We start from the raw sequence: 19,248 nt of genomic DNA, 5'->3' as shown, positions 1-19,248 counted from the left end.
GGACAGGAAGCAGAAATCCTGACCATCTGCGGTCATTTAGAGATCCTGTCGTGACGCTCCGATTTACTTTATTCTCTCTCCCCCCCAGAGTAGGGATGATTAAAATATAGCTTCCTGGCTCAATTCCCACTCAAATAATTACATTCTACCTGCCTGGAACCCCACTGAAATTTCAGCTGAATGCAGCATTCTTTACTTCCTGTCCTACACAGCCTCAGTCCAGTGGAGTGCTGTTAAACAGCAGACACTGTCCCACCCCAGAGATGGGAGACATGGTTCTTGCAGAGTGACAGGCACTACATAAATGACAGATTAGGCAAGAGAGGAAAGTGACGCAATAGTGGTGTTCCCAGATAGGTTACGTTGTATTACTCAGAATCACTTCCTAAGAAAAGAGCATCTAGGCTACGTAAAAATATGCTAAGGCAGATTAGCCAGAGGACAAAAATAACAGCAGAGAGAAAGCAGCTAACAACTTTCACATAAACAGATGTAAGAGGCACGTTGAATTGTGTGAAACCAACACCCACACAGTTATTTCTTCCAGCCAACCCGCTACACATCAGCTAGAGTTAGGATAGCTTTGTTCAACCTTCCGCCTCAAGATCTGGATAAAGCCTGGCATGAAATCATGCCAACAGGCTGGGTGACAGCGGCACTTCCTCTGCCAGTACAAGGCAATCACTGTATAGAGAATGTCTGACGGCAGGAGGGAAAAAAATAAAGGCTGGCATAGTCCATACCATTGAAAGGAGGGACTAGTCATCTCTAGTGACTGGCTTATGTGGGTTCTCTCCAGATGTCACCAAGATTCCAAAGATGATACTGTAACAAATCAATGGCCTCCTATTGACACGCATCGTTAGGTTGCACATCACAGCCACTCAGACCTTCACAGCAACTTCAGGGAGAGAACTCCGATCCTCCTGCTCCGAGTACACAGCCCCCAAATATTTCAGCTGACGTGGATCCATTAGCAGTACTACGACATGCAGTTGTGTCCAGTATTAGCGCGCAGACACGCACTAGGGCATTTCCATCTTTAGTATTTAAAAAGCAACATCAACGACCTTAGCACAATTTTTTCCACTTGGTTTTGTAATACCGGTAGCCAAGGATTCCTGGACACTTTACACATATTCTGATTTTCACCGGATGATCTCAAAATTCCTTACCAACATTAAGGGATTTCATTGGGTGGTTTGAGAATATCCACATTTTTATCAATGGGGAAACTAAGATGTACGCAAGAATTCCTGTTCACACAGTGAAACTGTGGCAGAGCTGAGATTTGAGTGCAGGAGACCTGCCTTTTGCTCCCGACTCCATTGCTTCTCATACCAATGTGCAGGCAAGAGATTAAGTGCGAGCAGAGTGGGGGCACAGGGTGTGCGAAAAGGTTTCTGTTGCAAGCCTTTTTAGAGCTTATCGTAGTAAATAAAAAGTTATGAAAAATACCCAACAGCACCTTGTTAGAGAAATTCCTTATGTGCGATGGAACCCAGTGTAACCGATACAGTAGATGCTCATTGGTAGCAACATATCAATGCCTTTTGCTGTGTCGCTCCTAAACAGCTGTTGCTGTTATGGGGAGCGTTAACAATTCGCAGTAGGGAAAATGTTCCCTGGGGAAATGGTGCTCGTAAGCGGCGGTTGCTCTTCCCAGGTGCTGCTGCAAACAAGCGTCTACTGTAGAGCACTTTTCATCCGTGAATCTCAAAGCTCCAAGCTTTGGGTGTCCCTAAACCTCCAACTGCCAGACGTGGGGACTGGGTGACGGGGGATGGATCATGCAATAATTAAGCTGTCCCGCTCATTCCCTCTGAAGCGCCTGGCACCAGCCACTGTCGAAAGAGAGGATACTGGGCTAGATGGACCATTGGTCTGACCCAGTGTGGCCACTCGGATGTTCTTAAAGTGCTTTAGCAAAGGAGGGTAGTATCATTATCTCTGTTTTAAAGATGGGGAAACTAAGGCACGGGGCAGTGAAGTGACTTGCCCAAGGTCACCCAGCAGGCCAATGGCAGAACCAGAAACAGAACGCCGATCTCCTAAGTCCCAGTCTACTCTTCCAAGGGCCAAAACTCAAGAAAGCACGTGCACCGGAAAAAACACAATGTCCAGGAGATAAGATGAAAGGAATTTTCCATCACAAGCAGCAGAGCTAATCATTCAGCTGTAGCTGTGAAGTATCCAGGGTGCTCCTTGTACATGTGCATGCGTGTGCACACACACACACACACACACACACCCCTCCTCATCCTCCAACAGGATCGCTCTTTATAGTCTCTTCTGCTCCATCTCCAAAGCAGCAGACGGGCTGTCACAAGAGCGAGCAGGGTGAAATGTGACCATGGAACTGCAGCCACTGTTTATTTCTCACTGTGATGAACAGTCTATTGCAGAAGAGAAGCAAAGAAAACTGTTGCTTCTGCCATAGGAAATCTGCTCTGCTCTGTGAAAACATCCTGTGTGTGTCCATTCTGACTGGGTGTGCAATAAGGCAGCAGACTAGAAGGGAGTCTAACAAGTGGGGGGGGGAAGGGTATTGGGAAAGAGGCTTCTACTGAAATATAGTTATAGAAAAAAAAAACTCAAAATAAAGTTCATCAAGAGCACAGCCTTTTCCATCCAGAGATCTCAATGTGCTCCACAGACCTCATTCTGCAGGTGAAGAAATTAAGGCAGGGGGTTAAGTGACAAGCCCAGGGTCATACAGCAAGACAGTAGCAGAGTGATAAACAGAACGCAGGCTCCCCTGGCTCCTAGTCTCATTCTGTAACCACTCTGTCTCTCTTCTCAACATGCTCCTAATAAGGCTTACAGGACATGAAGCTACCTTGCTGTAGAAACCGAGACCTGACTCTTACAACAGAAAAATAACTGGGAAAAACCTTTAAAACAAATTAACCAATGTAAGGCTAAGGAAAGGTGCTGGATTGACAGCTCTGAAGACTGAAGGACTAAGGACAGCTACAATACAAGCTGCTCAGACCTCCACCGTGATGCCCAGGGGCAATATATCAACTCAAATCTGGACAGATCCATTCTACAGGGATGTTCCATGGCCCGTTAGATGCATCATCTCTTGGTGATGCTGGCAACAACGCATCAAAGCAGCACCAAGCGTGTGTTTTACTGACATATGCTCCCCTCCGGGCTCCTGAACTAGGAGACTAGAAACTGGACTGAGTAGCTCGCAATCCCCCTCCTGATGAGCCCTGCGCTGTCATCCGAAGGAATAATAATAGCAATTGCACCTTTGCTTCCAGTGCTGTCTGGGGTGAGAAAACAAATCTCATTACACTAGCCGGAGGAGGGTGGGTGATAACTGAGACATAATTAGGGAGAATTGTGATGATCTTTCTGAAAAATATTGCCAGGATGCCAGAAAACATTAAGTGGGTGAAGTGCTGGGGGGGAGAGCGTTTTTACAAGATCATATACACGAAAACACACTCAAATATCAGGCTTAATCAATACATTGGCCCAATGCTGCAGGTTTCAAAGAATATGTAGATACGCATCAGCAGACCATTGCTGGCAGGAGGCCAACAGTTATCCACTGCTGCACAGCTGCAAAGATAAGATGTTTTAATTACCTGACACTCATACTGCTAAAGGTCAGGCTGCTATCAAAGCCTCTCTTTTTTTAATCTGTTTTATCTAATTTAAGGGCCTCTTATCTCCCTGCCTGTTAAGTATCTGCTACCTCTTTAGAGCTAAAAACCACAAATAAGAAGGGAGGCTCTGTTACATCCCAGAGAGTTGCAACCGCTCTTGACAACCGGATTTAAACCAAACTGCAGGACACAATGGGCCGTTCCCCTCCCTGCCCCCACATCTGAGACAGGTCTGAATGGTCACAGCTGTGCTGTTAGGACAGGTCCCAAACACACAGCATCTTGATAAAACCCTAGTACAAAAATAATCACTCAGCGCATTCACTTCGTTGAAGAGGCCCCCAAAGCTGCAAACGCGACACACCTCCTTTCCGCTGCGGCTCTTTTAGAAACCTGCAAAACCCAACGCTGCAAATATCTAAACTCTCGCAATCTCCACAAGTGGGTTTTTTCCCCCCCCGTACCTGATAATCTTGATCGTCAATCCCAAATCTTTCGCGGAGGTTTCGGAACACCATTGGGCAGTACTCCTTAAATTTAAAACGGCTTGGCAAGTTTTCCCTAGGACAGACAGCAAGACGTTATTCAGGCACAGCAAACTCTGTAGTACAATTTTCAAAGCTATTTTCCTGCTCTAAGCTCCTACTACTTTCACCACTAGCCCCAGAAGTGTTTCAATTACCCATTTCTCCTCCATTCTCAGCTTTGTGTTTTCCTGAATTATTGTTCTGCGTGTTCCCTAATAGCCTCATTCTGCAAACACTTACCTGTACTGTGCAACTGGTCATATTCAATGCTGTAGGTTTTAGGCACTATGATAATACCTATAACTCATGAAAAGTTACTAATGTAGGTAAGTGTTTTCAGGATCTGGTCCTTAGTTTGCAAGCTCTTTAGGAGAAGGTGTATATCTTACATGGTTGCGAAGGACTGTGTAAATTCACAGTGATGTGTGCTTTTATCAATCCTTATTATCCGCTCTACTCCACACTGACTAGGCCTCAGCTGGACTATTGTGTCCAGTTCTGGGCGCCACATTTCAGGAAAGATGTGGACAAATTGGAGAAAGTCCAGAGAAGAGCAACAAAAAATGATTAAAGGTCTAGAAAACATCACCTAAGAGGGAAGATTGAAAAAACTGGGTTTGTTTAGTGTGGAGAAGAGAAGGCTGAGAGGGGATGTGGTAACAGTTTTCAAGTACATAAAAGGTTGCTACAAGGAGGAGGGAGAAGAATTGTTGTTCTTAATCTCTGAGGACAGGACAAGAAGCAATGGGCTTAAATTGCAGCAAGGGAGGTTTAGGTTGGACATTAAGAAAAACTTCCTAACTGTCAGGGTGGTTAAGCACTGGAATAAATTGCCTGGGGAGGTTGTGGAATCTCCATCATTGGGGATTTTTAAGAGCAGGTTAGACAAACACCTGTCAGGGATGGTCTAGATAATACTTAGTCCTGCCTGGAGTGCAGGGGACTGGACTAGATGACCTCTCGAGGTCCCTTTCAGTTCTATGATTCTAAAAGCCTAATCCAAAAACATAGTAGGATTCTATTCAAAGGCCAAAAAAAAAGGTCTCACACAAAAGCTCAGAGTCCACATTCCCAACTGTATTGTGGCAGTTCCAATAAACAGCACAATGCCCTTCTGTTCTCAACGCTTTAGAAGCTGCGTGCATCATTTTCACCAGTTTGCAGGTAAGGGATTTGAAGCGTGGAGCTGTGGAATGACTTGTTCAAGGGCACAGTGGGAGTAAGTGATCCAGGTCTCGTACTTCTGTTTCCGTGCTCTAACCATTGCCCAGCACAGCTTCCTTAATCCAGAACAAGGTTTTCAAGCAACGGAACGTACAGTCCAAGACGTGTCTAGAGAAACCAGTTGGTCCCCGGAGGCTAATTTGGGCAGATGTACCCTGTAATGCATCATGACTGTTTAAGATGAAAAGCTGGGGAAACCAGTCCTCTAGTTTCAAAACAGACCTTCGGGACTTATAAAGTAAGGTAAGGAGGAGGTCGGATACTGGCAAGTGGTTAATGGTCTGGAGACAAAGGAGAGTGGACGAATCTGCTCCAGTCTTGCTCCTCTTAATACACAATGCAAGATTCCCTCGCACAGTCCTCTTCCTCAATTGAGGCATCACGGGAGGCTCAGAGCCAGGTAACATATTGCGACTCCCGATATCAGTTACATCTACTGGTTCGGAGCACTTCCAGACACAGGATCTTTGGTGGTCTCCGTCCAGTTCCCATGGACAAGAGTCCACATCACAAAGCCCCACAGAGCAACTGGCTCCCTTGTCAGCAACCTCAGCAGAGAGGCAAAGAACCACAGGGATCATGCAGAATGAACCCCCCCACACACACACACTGTCCTAGAGGTGGTCTCTCTGGGGCAGGTTTGAGGAAGACAGGTCAGGCAGGGTGGGAGGAGGAGAGAGAACTTCAGCCTTAGGGTGTTGGATTAACTGCCCTCCACAAACACTAAAACAAATTCAACCCAATCCAGCAACTACACCTCTGTGATTACAGCGATAGCTTTTCTTTATCACAGCACTGACTGCACCTCTGCATCACCAAGTGAGTGACCAAGGCCAAACCACAAGACAGCCTGGCAGGTACTGTCAGAATACCCACTTCCCTGCTTCGCAGGTTTGGCATATTTCAAATCATGCCCCATTCTCTCTTTACAACAGCGCATGGAAACATCTGAACTGGTCACTGCCAATCCTCAGAGAGAGCAGAAGCTCTTTACAGACAGAATGAACTGCAAGGGGAGGGGGAGGTGAAACCACACCTACTTACTTGTTGAAAAGATGATTGTCCACCTTAATCTTACTGTAGGCTTTAAAGTCATCCGGCATTAACATGACAGGGACAGGAACATTGCTTAGCTCATTGATCTGTAAGAGAAAGGAAAACCAACAAGACTCAAACTTGAATCACAATCCCCTGTCATTATCAGTGGGTTTACTGGTGACCCCAGAAAGCTATTGATGTTGTTGAATACTTGCTAGAAACGGATTTGGAAGCGATACAATTCATTCGACTTTTAGAACATATTTCTGCACTGCACAGATCCGGGAAAGTGCTGTGGTTTCAAGTTTAAAAGGGCATTATACAGACTTGCTAGTGACGTGGCAAGTACGTTTTCAGCCAACCTCTGGCTCTGCATTATTCTAAGGCAGCTACAGTTTGTTAACCTTCTATTGATCACCCATGATAGGATTTGAGAACGAAGATTTAACCATGGCCTGCAAGGCATCACTCGAATTTTCTGTTTTTACACTCCTCTCTCTTTAGGTCAAAAGCTGCCCTGGCAACAAACTCCATAACTAGTTCTCACTGGTATAAATAATGGGTTGGACAGTGACGGAGGTTCTGGACTGCTTCTCTCTAGCCAATACAGCTGTCTCAGCGATACCAGCTCCTTCCTTGGCTGTCTCTTGGAGTTCTTATCCCACACTCCCCCAAAGGATGAATCACTCCACTGGCTCTCTGTTGTTCTCTGTTCATGTGTGGCAACCACAGGATTACATGGAAACAGGCGATTGGGTATTCGGCTGCCACACTGCAGAAAGCCATGTATGAACATTCAGTCTGTTGCACCATGGACTGAAACAGCCTGTAGTAAAACAACGGGAGGGCTACATGTGGCTATAATATGCTAAATGAACCAACGTGATAAGAAATATCAAAGCGTGACTGTCCCCAGTGACACATTGAAGCATTCGTCGCAAGCATGGCTAGCTAAGTAATGCCATCCACTTCAGCTTTACCGAAACCCCAACGTTTGCTCAGACTATGACAAGTCCAATCGTTATTCGTTAATTTGGAAGTCAGAGTGGCCACATCAGTCCCAACTCACTGATCTGGTATTAACACAGTGGATTTACAAAGTAATTCCACCACAATTCAATTACCATTGTTATTTTAAAATGTGCCTGCAACAATCCGGTAATACTTGAAGAGAAGCAGCCTGCCCTGATAGTTAAAGCAGTGGGCTGGGAGTCAGGAGACCTGGGTTTCAGAGTCCTTGGATAAGTCACTTAACTTCAGGGTGCCTCAGTTTCCCCATGTGTAAAATGGGGGTGATATATCTCTACCTCTTGGGGAGACTGCAAGGTTTAATTCATTGTTTGCAAAGAACATGGAGATCTAAGGGATAGCTCAGTGGTTTGAGCATTGGCCTGCTGAACCCAGGGTTGAGAGTTCAATCCTTGAGGGAACTGGGGTAAAGATCTGTCTGGGGATTGGTCCTGCTTTGAGTAGGTGGTTGGACTAGATGACCTTCTGAGGTCCCTTCCAACCCTGATATTCTATGCTGATGGAAGGCGCTAGAGAGATAGCCAGGGGATTATCTAAACCATTCTAATATCTTAGCACACAATCACTGAACAGACAAGTATTTTTCACATCTCTTTTCCCATTGTTGCCCATGAAAGAAATGCACATAACAAACTGGGGAATCAAACACGACTGCATTTTCACTGCAAAATCAGGTGCGTTACCAAGTGAAAAGAGAACTATTAAAGAGAAAAATCCTTGGAATCAGCAATGAGGGAAGAAAGTAAAAGGGCCATTGTCTGGTTAAAATTTGAAAGCAGAAGCTCTTTAAAGCACTGCCTAGTATTTACTCTGTAGAAGCATCAGGGGATGGTACCCACTTACATAAAGTGCTTTGTTGTACCCTACAGACGAATGAATAAATAATGTTACATGCTGCCTATCATTTGTAAATTGCAATGGAGCGAAGAGACTGATACTCTCACTGCATTTGCTGAAAGCCTGATCCCGGACAAGGCAGACACTGAGGGCTGGGTGTAGACATGCAAAGTGAAAGGAGGTGACCCAGGTGGGAGGTGCGGCAGACCCTCAATTCTGCATTAATAAGAGGTTCTGCTCCCGACTTCCAAGTTAGCCTGCCTAGTAGGAGGGAACTACTAAATCGCCTCTCCTGAGACATAGCCATCTTCAGCCCTTTTTTATCCTGCACCATGGTGAGAGCTGGCAAGCCACAATCTGCTTGTTCTAGACCAGATCTCGGACAGAGTGCCAACGGCAACACTACAGTGCTCTTCAAAGCCACAGAGGTATCCAAAGCCAGTGGCTGCGAGGAAAAGGGAATTTGGAGATGGCTAACATTTACGTATGAACTGCTCCCTGATGGGAGGCAAAAAGATTTCAGCCTGACCTTTGTCTCTCCTGGCTACTGCCACAGTGGCTTTCCATGGTACAGCCCTTTCGACTGGGGCTACTCCGATGCTCATTCAAAGCATGCCCTGCCCCACAGAACAGAGCGTCAACGTCCAAGGGGAAAATCCTTCGCTGGCAGCCTCCTCCCCAAGCCAGCTGCATTCACTGGACCCCGCTACCAGCTTTTGGACACTGAGTCGAGGGTCAGCGGAGAACAGCCACTGGACGTTAACGGGGTGTGATTTTATTCTGGATGGCACTGGAGCACAGTTCAACCATTCATGAGCGCCAGGCGGTCACACCGTGAGTAGCATGGTGCCACCTCTAAAGCCATCGGAATGATGTGGTAAGACATTTAGACACCTGTATTTCATGCTGCCCTCTAGACAGAGATGTGAGCTCCTGCCATCCAGTATCGAGAGGGTAGGTGCTGTACTGGGGTGTTGCATTATTATAAGCATTGCTTTTTGGATTGGATGTTTAAACCCAAGCACCTTCCCCCATTTACGCTGATTTGCGTTAAAGATCCTAAGACCCTCCTGGTGCCTCACTAACACTCTCCTCCCACTCTTTTTTATAGCTCCTTCTAGGGATCTCAAAGCTCTTGAGTTACTTATGCTTCATAGCTCCCTTGAAAGGAGGGTATTACAATCCCATACTGAACATGGGAAGTGACTTGCCCTGAGATGAGAGGGCCATCAGAGGATCATTACCTTACAAAGTGATCAACAGAATAAAGAGCTGACCAGGTGTTTCTAGTCCCTGCTGTTCCCTTGCCTCTGAAACTATGTCAGGTCTCCACTTGGCACCAGTCCAGGATTGAATATAGCAAATCCCAGACCTTCAACTAGTGTAACCCGCATACCGTGTTACTATAACAGACAGCTGCCATATTTTACATCCTTTTTTAGGATTTGAAGGACAGGAAATAAACCTATTGCCCTCACATTGCCTTTCAAAGTTCAAGTCAGAACCATTACTACTGGTTTTCAGTGCATCCATCTTTTCCCACCAAGTCATAAGAACATAAGAGCGGACCTGCTGGGTCAGACCAAGGTCCATCTTGCCCAAGATCCTGTCTCTGGCAGCAGCCTGCACCGAAGCTTCAGAGGGAGTGTACAGAACAGGGCAATTGTAGAGCGATCCACCCAGTCTTCCACTCCCAGCTTCTGGCAGTTAGAGGTTTAGGGTCACCTTGAGCACAGACTTGCACCCCAACCATCCTGGCTAATAGCCACTGAACTCTAAAAGTCCCCCCCCAAAAAAGCCCAATCAACCATATGTCTTCCAAAGGGCCTGCTAAGCATAGTCCTTTCAGAGGAGTGAGACACTAGATGTTAAATCTTGACCAAATAAAGGTGGAGCTACAAAGGCATGCTATAGTACATACTGCTCTCATCACCATAGTACCCGAGTGCCTTCCAACAGCGCATTAAGCAAGGTGACTAACATCTGTCGTGTCTGTTCTTTCATCCGCTCCCCAAGGAGAGGAGTGTGTGCAGACGCACGTCACTATGAATTCACGTTAGAGAACGCAAAATCAAAGACCAGTGCGCTTGGCACAGAAGGTGGCGAGGTTTGTGATGGTCCCTGGCTGCTGGGGCAGTTCATTCTAGTGTGTTGGGCCAACCCCAGAGAAAGTTGTTTCCTGCACAGACGAGCTTTACCCTTATTGCAGAAGCTCCCTTTGTGCCAGAGGAGTGACATCAGCCACACTCTCTCTTTTAGATACCCTGGGCCCAAGCCATGGAGACGAGAACCAAAACTCTGAACCTGACTCAATATTCTGTGGGAAGCCAGTGGAGGGAGAAGGGGACAGATTTGATGTGTTGGCCGTAGCCTGTTTGCCAGAAGCTGGGAATGGGCGACAGGTGATGGATCATTTGATGATTCCCTGTTCTGACAGTGGCCAATGCCAGGTGCCCCAGAGGGAATGAACAGAAGACAGGACACTGGGCTAGATGGACCTCAGGTCTGACCCCCATATGGCCGCTCTTATGTTCGCTAAAGGGACACTGAGATTCACCTTTCAGTCCGTGCATTTGCTGACTAATCTAATCCCATCGATACATTATCTACCGGCCTAGACCATAAGCACTCAGGGCAGGGATGCCTTCATCCCTGACTGTAAAATGCCTCGCACACTGTTGGCCCTCTACAAATTGTTTCCAACCATTCTCCTCCCCTCAGCTCCTCCCACCAAAAAGACCTTTTAGATTAAATCAGTTCTTGGGCGGTCTTGAAAAATAAACTGTCACTTTACAGGGCCCATTGTGCCTTTTTAAAATTGCCATTGGACTTTCGATTCTCATTCCAGGCAAGACCCCAGCAAAGCAAAGACTCAAATGGGACACTCAACCCCCCAGCCCTGGTCAGTAAAGGAGTGCCGGTAAGAAGGGCATACGCTGCTGCTGCCCATTCTGTACCTGGTCTGTTGCATTTTTGCCAGGGTTTGATCAATCTGGCATCGAACCCTTTCCCAGAATTCTGATTTAAATAGATGACACATGCCAGTCATCATCATGATCAATTTAAAACAAAACCCACCAGATACCTGAGAACCTGGAGGGCAGATTACAGAATTTAGCAGCAGGTCACACTTTAGATCGACCTATTTGACGATATCTCAAATGGAAAAGCCACCGCAACAAGGAGCGACCGCTTCTGGTTTCACCTGAGTGCAAGCACAATACCACTAACTAGGACATGCAATTTCCTCCTTTGTACAAGATAAAATAAAAATGGCTCGTATTGCTCTGTAAATACACAGGTGGGGCAAGCTGTGGTGTTTTTTAGTGCCTTGAATTCTTAGGCAGCAGTAATCAATAGGATTCTAGGTTTATTTGCAGTGGGTAACTCATCCTTATTAGCAAGGGTGATTTCTTATTCAATAAGACATCAATATTCTGTGCACTTCAGGGCCAGCTGTTCTCAGGATAAACAGGAAAAGCATAATTTCATTTCAAAACCTGACTCTAGCCTCAGAGTGGCAATTACCATTAGTAAATTGATGGGACAACACAATTTGTTTACAAACAAGATCTAAATGACGGCGTATCCAAGTCTATTCTCCAGGATTCTTTAGAGCAGGAATTTGCTCAGAAAATAAAAACACTTTGTTCCCTTCTAGTGCCTTTCAGCCAGGGAACACAAACAGCTTTGCAAGCATTAATCAAGCTCCATGACACCCTCATGAGGTAGGTAAAGGATATATATGTGGGGCTCACTTTCATCAGCCCTGAGATCTGACCACATCTGGAGCAGAATACAACCGCTCAACTGCAGACCGCAATCCAGCACAATGGTTTAGGGCAGAAAGTGAAGAAGAATAGTGTACACAATTGAAACCCTAAGTGTGGGTTGGTTTGAGAAAATATAGTTTTCCTGAGCTGAAGTGTGATTAATTAGACAGATTATGCCATGGAACTCTTCGTAACCATTAGCAGGAAAGTTTTGGTTCTACAGCTCATCCCAAAGATGGAACCTCCTGCAGGAAAACAGCCCCAGCACCACCCTTGGATATTGTTTAAGGGACCAGCATCTCCTAGTGACACTGAACACACCCGTTCCCGAAGCACCTCAGAGATCTCCACTGACCTGGCGCAATCTTGAATAGCTAGTGAGCTGTTGTGGAATCGCAGCCCAATATGCTAGGGTTGCAGGCCATGAGATCACCCAGTTGAGTTTTCCTGATGTATCTTAGGTACTTACATGGCCCCGATCACAGTAACTGTCTCACAATCTTTAACGTATTTATCCTCTCAAGCCCCCTATGAAACAGGTAAGTGCCATTATTCCCATTTTCATAAACGGAGAACTGAAGCACAGAAAGACTAAGTGACTTACCAAAGGTCACAAAGTCAATCTATGGCAGAGCGAGGAGCAGAACTGTGGTCGGTATCCAGCCCACTGGACTATTTCTCCCCTCATTATCTCAAGAGAAGGTTCCAAAATACATTCTGTTGCAACATGGGGTCACGGCATGGCAAAGGTCGTTGATGCTGGTTATCAATCCTGTTGCCATACACCGCACTCCCTAATGGTCAACTACAGCCCCGGAAGAAACAATCAACATTAGGGATGTGATGAATATTGGCATATGGTAGGTTGAGTGCATCAGTTTAGTAGACTTCAAAACAGTATATAGCAGATGCATCTCTGTGGCCAGAGTTTATAAGGCACGCCAAAAACAATGGTATGCTGCCAATCCCAGTTTTACTATTTGGACTGAATACCAAAAAGCTGCCTTCTGTACTGGCTGAGCACAAAATCCCAGTAATCCTGTGAGCTTGGGTGGTGCTTCATTGAATAAATGGAGATTCAAGAAGAGAGAATGCTGCCATTAGCAAGATCCACAGAGACAGCATCACGAAGATACGGATTTAAATGGAGGGGCACCCGCTTACACCAGATCAGAAGCCAGCCCTTTGTTCCCACCAAAGGCCACAGATCTACAGCTACCATCTCACTGAACAAAGGCTAACTTGATCTGCACAGATATGGCTGTTCAACATGTAGAAACAGGGAGAGACACTCACCACCACTGGCAAACACTAGAATCCTGTCATCTGGTACAACCAATCCCTTACAACGAGAACTAGGGTCTCACCACTTGCACAGAATCTCATCACAATTGAACATTTTCACCTCCCGTCTTGGTGTTCCTCTCCTCCACCCCTTACACAGACACTTTCAATCAGGTTATGAAGTGATGTGCGGGAGGGACACTAAATGTACAGCCAGCAATGAGAAGCCTGAATCTCCTATTCTCCCCCAAAAGCCAGGACAACAGCATCTGTGGCGAGCCGCCAAAGGATGCCATCTTTAATATGGTTTAATTCTTCAATGCAACTCACAAGCCATTCACAAATGGGACTTGGAATCTTTCCAGCTCTCTCTCTTTCTCCTATTTGCACAACTTTTCACACTTCTTTTGGGGGGAGGAGTGGAGGGAGGAAGGGAGGCGAAAACAAGCTTCCTCCCCCACTGCAGCTTTCAAAGATTCAGCTGCCAACCACCATTACTGTTGGTCCTGTCTACACAGCGCCACAAAGTATCAAAGTACAATAAAAAACCAGTTCAGACCCACTCCATTTAAATGTGGTTTAGTACGGCCAGTACAGATGAAGTCAGACAGTGTTAGAGAGAATTATAGCCTGAACTGGTGTAAAAAATAACTCCCAATCTCCATGCACTAACATCTCCAGACACATCATCTACTTTTGCCCACCATGCACTGTATTTGCATCAGCTGCCAGCAAGCCTGTTTAAACCCAAGGGAGGCCTAGCTGTTACCAGAATAAGCTAATGGACCCCAGGGTGTATCTTTACAAAACAAGCAGACGGATTGCATACAATGGTTGTTTGTCTCCTTTGTCCATGGAACAGTTTGGCCCAACTATAATTATTTTTTACACAACCATCACAATCATGATGGTACAAACAAATTCGGGCACTCCCAAAGGGTTTATCCGATAGGGCCGTGCATTCTACAGCTATCGAGCTCATCCTTTGCAGAAAAAAATGGGTTCCAGAATGTAAGCTTCTAAAAAAAAAAAAAAAAGTCTCTAGCCCTTATAGTTGCAAAGATAACGTTGAAAATATACTTAAACTTTATAGAGCGCACAGCCTGAATAGGAGTGGTGAGGTGTGACCCACCTCATTCATCGCAAGAAGCAGTTAACTCTGAAACCTACAGATGGCAGTGACATTGACAACACTGTTAACACTCTCACTGCTGATCACTGAAGCAAACCTCCAGCTATTTTTTTTATTCCACAGTTGCAAAATAAATGCCACGGGGCTACTGGAACAATATTATTCATTTTTATATTTCATAAAAATCTCTTAAAACCCCAAAAACATCTGGAGTTGTTGCAGAATTTCCTCTACAGTGCCTCAGAATTTAGATTCTGCTTGCCATGTTACGGGGCCTTGCCTATGAGCAGGAGCTTCGGGTACATTTTCAGGTGAGAGACAATGCATCATAGCATGGAATTAAGAAGATTGGCTGCACAAGTACAGCTGCAATGCTTGTGGCTCCTGTTCACACTGGATCGATTCAGCAGAAGCTGAGATATACCAGCCAGTACAACCAGTGCCCAGTAAGGCATCCTGGACGACTGCTGTGCTTGGATGCAAGCCTAGTATATTCAAACACTAAGTCTATTTCAATACCTTTGGATAGGAAGATAGGACTCCATGCGTGATCTATAACTTCCTGGGGACAATCCCTTCAGATTTCTAACCAAGCCTTTGGAACAACCAAAGGAGAGACTGGGTTGCAGAGAATCCTTCCTACATATTATACCATACCCAGTTCAGGCTGGGACAGGGCTTTGGAACTTGAGGTAGAACAGTGGCATAAATACACAGGCAGTGGACGTGATCAATAAAACTCATAACTATATGCCTCACTCTCTAGTTTCAGGGGCTCTCAGTAAGCACACGTACCAACTGGGCTAGTCCATGCGCTGGGCAGTGACAAGACTCTCTCAAAGCATTACCCTCATTGCAGCTTCAGTTATTTGTCATCCTAAGAGCTGGGCAGGTTTCTTTTCTAATTGTAAAGTAAAAAAGGTGCTTTCCTGTCAATATTTGTTCAGGGCTGGCCAATTGTAAAACAGGTTCAACTGTTCTTTTTCATTTGCAATGGGCCTTGTTTACAGACAGTTGCAGCATGATAAGAATTGGCCTAATTCATTTGTTTGTAGCACATAAGCGATTCCACTTCATATACAAATAACTCTGTGATGCCCTATTCTGAGGACTCCTCAAACACAGGCTTGCATGAGCAACTGCTCATTAGTAAAGCAAATACAAATAATTTAGACTCTGATCTCCTTTACACAATGGTGGAACTGGGCTCCAACTGTTTTAGCCTCACCTAAATGCCTTCTCAGCAACAAGGCCAGTGGCAACAAAGTAAAATAAAAATTAATTGACAACAATTCATTAGGAAATCGCAGATGTTTGTCGGGGGGAGGGGTCACAACTGATATTTTCTAAACCCTTTTCTGGCTCTACAGGATGCAGCTTTGCAGTTTCTGGCAGCAGTTTCATTATAATATATATTTGATATAATCACGTTACTAGCTTGGTGTTCGCACCAAACTTTTGCCTTGCCTCCCTCTCTCTGAGTAAATATTTCACAGCCAAGTGTTCTGAGAGTTAATAATTTCCATTGCAATGTAACAATTCAAGCTTTGAAAGTGTTTCCAAATTCATACCAGCCAAGGGCCAATAAAAAAGGGACCAGGGCCACCAAGAAGTTCCAAGTGGCAACTGCTCCAGTGACTATGAGGCAGCAAGTGAAACTGATAAGAATCTTGTTAATTTCCCAGCTTCTAATGGAGGCAGTGATGCTGACAGAAGTCTTGTTAATTTCATTAGACTGCTTCTTGGCAAAGTTCTGAGCAGCAGCAGAAACACCTGAGCATCTTTTGACTCAGGAAGACAACATGCATCCCATCATATTTGGGAAGTTTTCTTCACCACCATATGAGCTAGAAAGCTTTATAAATAATAATAATAATCAGCAAAGTAAATTCTGCAGGAATGGATAGCTTAGCTTTCACTCCATGAGAAGGAATAACGTTTTCCCAGCCCTGAAAAGGAGTACATTAAATTTGAAGTGAGGACAGGAGGAGAGAAAGGTTTCTGGAATTCCATGATCATAAGAATATTCTACTAGGATGATGGATTTCAGATCTTTAACTGCTGCTATGGCAGTTTATCTGCCACAGCCATGAGGCAGTCATTTCCAATCCATCCCATCTGGGTATATGAGGAGAACAGTGCAAGATTTTGGGTGCAATCACAGCAGCTGGGGGAAAAAGTTTGCTGAGTATGGTATGAAGCTGTCAAAAGCAGGATCCAAAGGAGACTGCAACAGGTGAGGAGCTCAGAGTGATTCACAGATATTCATGTCAACCCCCACAGCTTCCACCTGAGGTAGGTGTCACTCCATCCCCGGGGAAAATCTATGGCCCCCAATGCCCTGGGATCTCACCTGGGACATGGCCCCCAGATTGTCAACATTCAGCACGGCCTCCAAGGTTTGGGATAAGAGTTTCCATGGGAAGAATGAATGGGAACAGGATCCTGGCATCTCCTCATTGTGCATCTGACCCTACTATGAGGATGCTAAGGCTGGTTTTGTGGTTTCCTAGCATTAGGGGAATCTCCAATGTGTGTGTGAGTGGAGGGGAGGGGCCAAGGGTCCTTCCTGGCTAACCACTTGAGGGTAGATTCCCACATAAGGATGTGGAGGGGCAGGACGATCTTTGGGAATGGGAAGGCCAGAGACACAGGGTCTCCCAGGATCTCTCGGTATAGTTGGCCTCTCACAGAGAGGATGGGGATCCCAGGGGACCCTCTGGGTTTTTCCACCATGTTGTTACCCTCCACCCCGCAAGCAGGACCTCCTGGTTCCAGGGAGATGGGGGGCCCTGTCCTTGGGCTGAGAGGTGTCAGAGGCCCGAGGGGATGAGGAAAACAACGGGATGAGCTCCGAGACCTCAGCCATAGATGCCCAAGGAAAAAGGTCCGTTCCTGGGGTGCAGCTATCCCCAGGGGGATGGGGTGGGAGTGTCCAGGGTGGGGGCCCTGATCCCAGGGGATGGAAGACGTCCCTGAGGCAGGGAGGTGCCTGGGATCCCCTCACCACGGGGATGCCCCCCCCCCCAGCATGAGGGACGGTGAGAGCCCGGGATGAGGGTGTCCCGGGGAAGGGGGGTACCCTCGGAGGGATGGGGAAACACCAACCCCAATAGTAGGGTCTCCTCAGGATACAGCTGCCCCCCCCATAGGGGCACTGCGGGAAAAGCCCAGGCTATGGGGGGCTGAGGGCTCCTCACTGGGGGGGGGTCCCCGAGGGGATGGGTGGGGGCCCGATCCCGAGGTCTCCTCAGCGTGCGGCTGCCCCCACCCCCGAGGGCGGGCTCGGAGGCCCAGGTGCCGGGTGGGGAGCGGGGTCCCGGGGCGGGGGGGGGGGAAGGGCCCCGATCCCGGGCTCGCCTCACCGTGTGGTTGGCCCCCCACATGAGGACGCTGAGCAGCGGCTCCGAGGCCCGGAACAGCTTCACCTTCTGACACACGAAGTGTTTCTTCTTCGTCTTGGTCTTGCTGGCGCTGAGCGCGGCCCCCAGCGCCGCCCCGGCGCCCCCCGCCGACGAGCCCCCCGCGCAGTTCGAGGCCATGGCGGATCCGCCCCCCCCCTTCCCTAGCAGCGCCTCCGCATGGTTCCGCCCCGGCCCGTTACACCCCCCCGCCCCCCAAAACAGTGGTTCCGCCCGAACCCCTACACCCTCCGCCCGATGGAGCGGTCCGCCCCGGCCAGCTCGGCCCGGGCCCGTTCGCTTCTCCCTCTCCCCACAATGGTTCCGTCCGCCCCGCTAGCTGCCCCCTCCCTCCTGCTCGTCCTTGCAGTGGTTCGCTCCACCGCTAAGGAGGAGCCGCTGTAGCCGGCCGAGCCCGCTCCGGCTCCTGCACTGAGGAGGCGCCAAGATGGCGGAGGCCTGAGGAGGAGGAGAGTGGGATGTACCATTCCCCACACTGGCAAGGGGTACTGAGAGCAGGCGTGTAAGGACGGGGAGCCACTGCCTGGTCCAGGGTTAGTCCCAGACGAGTTCCCCTAGGAAACCCTACGGATACGTCCGACATGCTGGGCTGATGGGGGGACCGCGAGAAGGGGCGAGGTAGAGAAAGGGGCGGAAAAAATGCCTCTCTCCTTCTCTCGCCAGTGATGGTCTCGCCCAATTTGAGTGACGCATTACGTCAGGCCCCACCCCTCCCGGCTGTAGCCAATAATCAGCGAGGCGCCTGGAATTATGAATGGTCTGCTATCTATGTAACCACACACTTAAAAGGGCGAGCGAAAGGGGCACAGCTGCACATGGGGGGGTGGCGCTTGGCAGCTTCCTCCCTCCTCATCTTCCACGTGCCGCGCCAGGGGTTCCCCTTGCTCCCCCTCCAAGAGCCCCGCGTTGGAAGGGGGAGACCTAGGACCTGCTACTCTCCTCCCACTCCAGCCTACACTGAGGGGAGCATGTCACTTTCCCCCAGGGGAGGCTCTCTTTCCCCTCCCACCCCCGAACGACACAGGCCAAGGGGCAAAATACCCGTGGCTTTTCCAGAGAGGAAGCCCAGGCTTTCTCTTAGCAACTACGAGGAGGGACACATCTGTAGTTTGTTAGCCAGCTCTGATTCTTTAATAATGGCAGCTGGCTGGTTTATTTCCTTACCGGGCTATAAGGATTTAAGGTTGCTGGCTAGTCATTTAGTGTAAGTCTCATTTATGCTTGAGGAGACCTCGAATGGTTTTGGTCTGGCCTTTTTCAGTCACTCTGTGCAATTCTAATTCTCTCTCTCGAAGCAGAGCTTTTTCTACTAGTGCCTCCTGTTGTTTCTGTGACAAGTGGTTATGAGCCATGAGACTG

At 47.5% G+C, this 19,248-nt stretch overlaps 1 protein-coding gene across 1 annotated transcript in view; it reads right to left on the bottom strand.

Moving 5' to 3' along the window:
- Positions 1-18,009, bottom strand: part of PIP4K2B (phosphatidylinositol-5-phosphate 4-kinase type 2 beta) — a 32,319-nt gene extending 14,310 nt beyond the window's left edge. The window contains exons 1-3 of the mRNA XM_044999409.1: positions 17,833-18,009; positions 6,419-6,516; positions 4,088-4,184 (exon numbers count right to left, since the gene is read on the bottom strand). Coding sequence (XP_044855344.1) covers positions 4,088-4,184; positions 6,419-6,516; positions 17,833-18,009 — 372 coding nt within the window. The remainder of the gene's footprint in view (positions 1-4,087; positions 4,185-6,418; positions 6,517-17,832) is intronic.
- Positions 18,010-19,248: the final 1,239 nt, after the last annotated feature.

Source organism: Mauremys mutica, chromosome 25 (assembly GCF_020497125.1).
Source record: "Mauremys mutica isolate MM-2020 ecotype Southern chromosome 25, ASM2049712v1, whole genome shotgun sequence".
Taxonomy (NCBI): domain Eukaryota; kingdom Metazoa; phylum Chordata; order Testudines; family Geoemydidae; genus Mauremys; species Mauremys mutica.
This window is presented reverse-complemented; position numbering and strand designations above follow the sequence as displayed.